Source organism: Limulus polyphemus, unplaced genomic scaffold (genome assembly GCF_000517525.1).
Source record: "Limulus polyphemus unplaced genomic scaffold, Limulus_polyphemus-2.1.2 Scaffold1848, whole genome shotgun sequence".
NCBI lineage: Eukaryota > Metazoa > Arthropoda > Merostomata > Xiphosura > Limulidae > Limulus > Limulus polyphemus.
The window spans coordinates 104,755-108,988 of NW_013667458.1; the positions used below are offsets into that span (position 1 = coordinate 104,755).

General features: G+C 31.5%; 1 protein-coding gene across 4 annotated transcripts in view; it reads left to right on the plus strand.

The window, feature by feature from the left end:
- LOC106465146 (AP-1 complex subunit gamma-1-like) overlaps positions 1–4,234 on the plus strand; it is a 63,224-nt gene that overhangs the window by 53,607 nt on the left and 5,383 nt on the right. For all 4 annotated transcript variants that reach the window (XM_022392970.1, XM_022392969.1, XM_022392971.1 and 1 more), the window contains one exon: positions 1,620–1,718. In XM_022392970.1, the coding sequence (XP_022248678.1) occupies positions 1,620–1,718 (99 nt within the window). The remainder of the gene's footprint in view (positions 1–1,619; positions 1,719–4,234) is intronic.

Consider the following 4,234-nt stretch of genomic DNA (forward strand, 5'->3'; position numbering starts at 1 on the left):
AGAATTCCACTATAATTTATCAAGCTTAGTAACTAAGCTGTATTTCAGTCTAAAAAAATATGATTTAGAACAGACTAAAGACACATCCTACCTTCTTGAAATTTTGGTTCGAAAGAACGAGATGACATCCTAACACATGAAAATGGCTGAGAAAGCCACTAGGGAGACATTCTGAGCTTTCATTTGGTTTTTCACATGACATATTGAAGTAAGTGTAAATAAGGGACCGTTACCAAAAATGGAAAGAGGTGAGCACGGCCACTGTGTTTGATTCATTACATGAGTGATATATCAGCAAAGAGAAAAGGTGGAAGGTTCTTATTTTATATTCTAGCTAGTCAATATCGGTAATCTGAGTTCCTAATTTGTACGAAACTATAGACTTTGTATTTTGACATCACAAACATCTAATTTGAAACAGTGCTGCATTCAACATACTACGTGACACATAAAACTCAATGTTCAAGTGTATTTTTTAATATTTACTTTTAAATTAAGAAATTAAATAATGTATAATACTAAAATTTATAATTTACAGTTTGATACCAAATTTATTGACATAAATTCATGAAATAGTAGTTCAATAAAATTTTAAATATGATTTAACAAATGCGATGACATGGCCTTTGACCCATCTAGAAAGGGTTAATGCTAAAAGTATTATAAGAAAATGTACATACAGAAAATTACAATTTTATGAATTAGTGATTAATCATTGAAAGTTGGAAATTTTTTGAAGTACGCATTTTTATTTATTCTGTTGAACATCAGTGTTTTTAAGTCTGTTTTTATAGATATTATTTAAATGAAAATATATTTTAGAATATATTATGCAAAAAAAAAAGTTTTCTGTGTTCTTTAAATATAATCCAGTTATATTGAAACAGCTAATAGTGTTTCTTGTAACATTGCAATCCTTTCTGTTATAGTCTTTATTCAAATGCTTGCCTAGCTGGTCTGGCAATTGTTAAGACGTTTATTGTACAAATTCACATCAATAATGGACATTGATCGAGATATGCCTCCAGTTCCAAGAAAGAAATGTAATGGTATCAGTGTGAACAAAAATTTAATACAGAATGCAGTGTGAAGCTTCCAGTAATTACAATGTTGATTAAATCAGAATGTAACACATACTACCAACCACATGGTTAGATTTCTGACATAGCTAGAGGCATTATTGTGAAACACTAAAACTGGAGGCCACAACACTAAAGTAAATGATTTATCCACATCAAAGACATTAATGTGTTTTTTAACTCCGAAAAAAAAGCTCTCAACCATTTGATTGTAGGTGTATATGCATAAATATGCAACAATTACTTAGGAAAACGTAAATTTGTATTTATTGCAACATGATTTTCACTTAACTTACTTTTAGACTTCAATGTTAGTCAATAGTAATATGGCTGACATTTTGCACATGGTCAGCTCAAAACATTTCAGAGATCTGGCTGAGGTTTATTTCTATTTCACATTTTCATGTTGACATTTCTGTTGTTATTATTTATTTATTTTTGTGCTTTAATATAATACTTATATTTTTGCTACTTGTATGACTATTTTGAATATCACATTTTGGAAACTTACTAACACACAAATGACTTTTTCTGTTTCAGACATTACAGCTGCAGCTGTTGCCACCTTCAGGAAATGTGATACCTGCTAATAATGATGGATGTGTAACCCAGGTTATAAAAGTTTTAAACCCTACCAAAGTAAGAAACTGTTTTGATTTTCAAACGATTAAAGTAAAAAAATTGTTTCAGGATAAAAAAAAATTATCCTGGGTTTTGTGTGTGGTATTTGAAATGTTCTTTGTTTACCACAAGAAGCATGCAGTAATGTATATATATGAAGTCCAAAATCAGCATTGGTGTTGCTAATTGATTCTTCAGTAATTGTTCAGCAGACACACTGTTTGAAACGTTGTAGTGTTTTTAATCTCCACAGTTTTGTACAATCTTAGTGAAAGAGAAATGTGAGACCTAATTTCTTCTTTGAATATACCACATGGCATTGAGTTTAAATGTCACTGCTTTAAAGTCTTGATCTTATTCTTTAGTGGTTATTGTCGAGGAACTAAATTCCCCAAATTGTTTTAACTAGGTGACATTAGTCAGAGCCAGTGTGACTGGGCTTCACATTTTGTTTTCACTGAATTGCAAAAGGTGATTAAAGAAATTAACGTGAAGGAAAACTAATTCAAGACATACAAGTATATATTTCTTGATATTAAAATTGATCTGTACCTTAAAAGTTATTGTTATATTTATTTATATGAAGAAATGTTTATCCAACTATAAAACTTACAGTATTTTAGTTAGTATAAATACTGGTTAAAATTTAATTTTAGTTTGTATAATTTCTTAAGCTAAGGTAAAAAATAAAAAGTAATTTTTTAGGTGAAGTTTGAAGAATTTACTTCCATGATGTTTTTTATCTAAATGAAAATGTTCCTTTATTAAAAAATATTTAAAACAAAGGTATAAAAAGAAAATAATTTCTCAAATTATAAAGTAGCATGTGTTTTAATACTAATAATCTTAGTTAATTAATCTGTAACAGTATTTATATTTTTATGTTACCATCAGTTATACAGGATTCAGTGCTTGTAGTCATGTTTCCAAGTCCTGAAAATAGAGCAAAGTGTAAAATTGAGTACATATGAGATTAAGGTTATTCTGCTGAAATGAGTCTGCCATTTATTATTATTTCTGACAGTTATTTTGATTTAAAATTAATTATTTCAGAAGAAATAATTAACAATCATAGGTGCTCGAAGATTAAGCAATCCTCCTTCACCCCGCACGTGGACTAGAAGTATGGGCTTAAATTGAAGAACAGGAAATTAATACAAACAAGCTGTGTAAACTTAAAAAACAAAGGGGGGTAATTAAAAACCTAAATGGTCGATATAGGACAGATGGTCCATCAGGGCGGCGGGGATCTATAAATCCTATGCCAATAATTTTGATGTGGGGGGGGGGAACAGTAGTACCCAGAGAAAACCCACTTTCACTGGTAAGGACCAATCCGTTACCAGTGTCTGGTTAGCGAGAAAAAGTAAGTTGGAGGGTCAAAGTGAAGTCTGGTGCTGGGGGTTTGATGGGCAAAGTGAAGTCTGGTGCTCTCTGCCAATATTTCCTGTTCAAGATTATGATGTTTGCCCAGTTGGTATGATAGAGTGTTTTATATACACTAAAATAAATTTTGTATATTGTAGAGATAAAAACATTTAAAGTCATCATCTAAAGGAAGACCCATGTTTGATCCATTGAGGTGTCTTGTTTTTGTTTTTTTAAGGTCTGACCTGGGAGACTAAAATCAATCTGAATGGGTAGTATTATAAAGTTTCTTGCAGCAGCATCTGATGTATGTCTTAATACAGACTATACTTTCTGTAAGTCGCACTATTGTTAATGGTTCAATATGACAGAAACACCATCCAGCTGCTGCTTTCAATGTCTGATGACTGGTCTAATTGTTACTTGTTGAGAAGTGATAATAAAGAAAATCACTGATTCCAGTATTGAGTGAAAAGTCATCCCTCACACAGAACTCCAAATAAGATTATAAAAGATCTCAACCTCACAATAAACATTCATATTACACATCTCAAGTTATACATTGAAGATATTGAAACATACTGGATATTGAGGATCTCACAGGGAGACACTACCTTGAAAAGAAAACTGTATTTTTCCAACTGAGCTCTTACAGTTGGAAGAATTTTATACTCAATTCCTCTTACTTTAAGAATTTTTATGTCGAAAACAAAAATATCCCAGACATGGCACTCCAGAGCATGTGTCTCCAAACCAAGACATATAATGGTCACTAATCTATTTTCACCATTGCCACTGTAGAGCGTGTGTGACACATGGACACTACTGCTTTATAAAGGTTACTAGCGTATAGCCCATCAAAAATGTTGGGGCAAGTACTACCACCCCCATGCCATAGTATACCCTAACCTCACATTTCATAGCTAACTGAAATAAATAGATTTTGTGAAATCAAGGTTGACCAACAAAGAGGCAGAGAAATGCAGTCAAGGCAGTCAAACATCGGTAAATTCCTTTGTGAATCAATCAAAATTAAGATAATTCATGAAATGAATTTGTGGTGTATTCATAGAATAATTATTGGTAAAAATCAGTTAGATTAACAACTTCTAATATATAGAAAAGCCAGTGTGTTTTGGTAACACTATGTTCCAGCAATGGCTTTT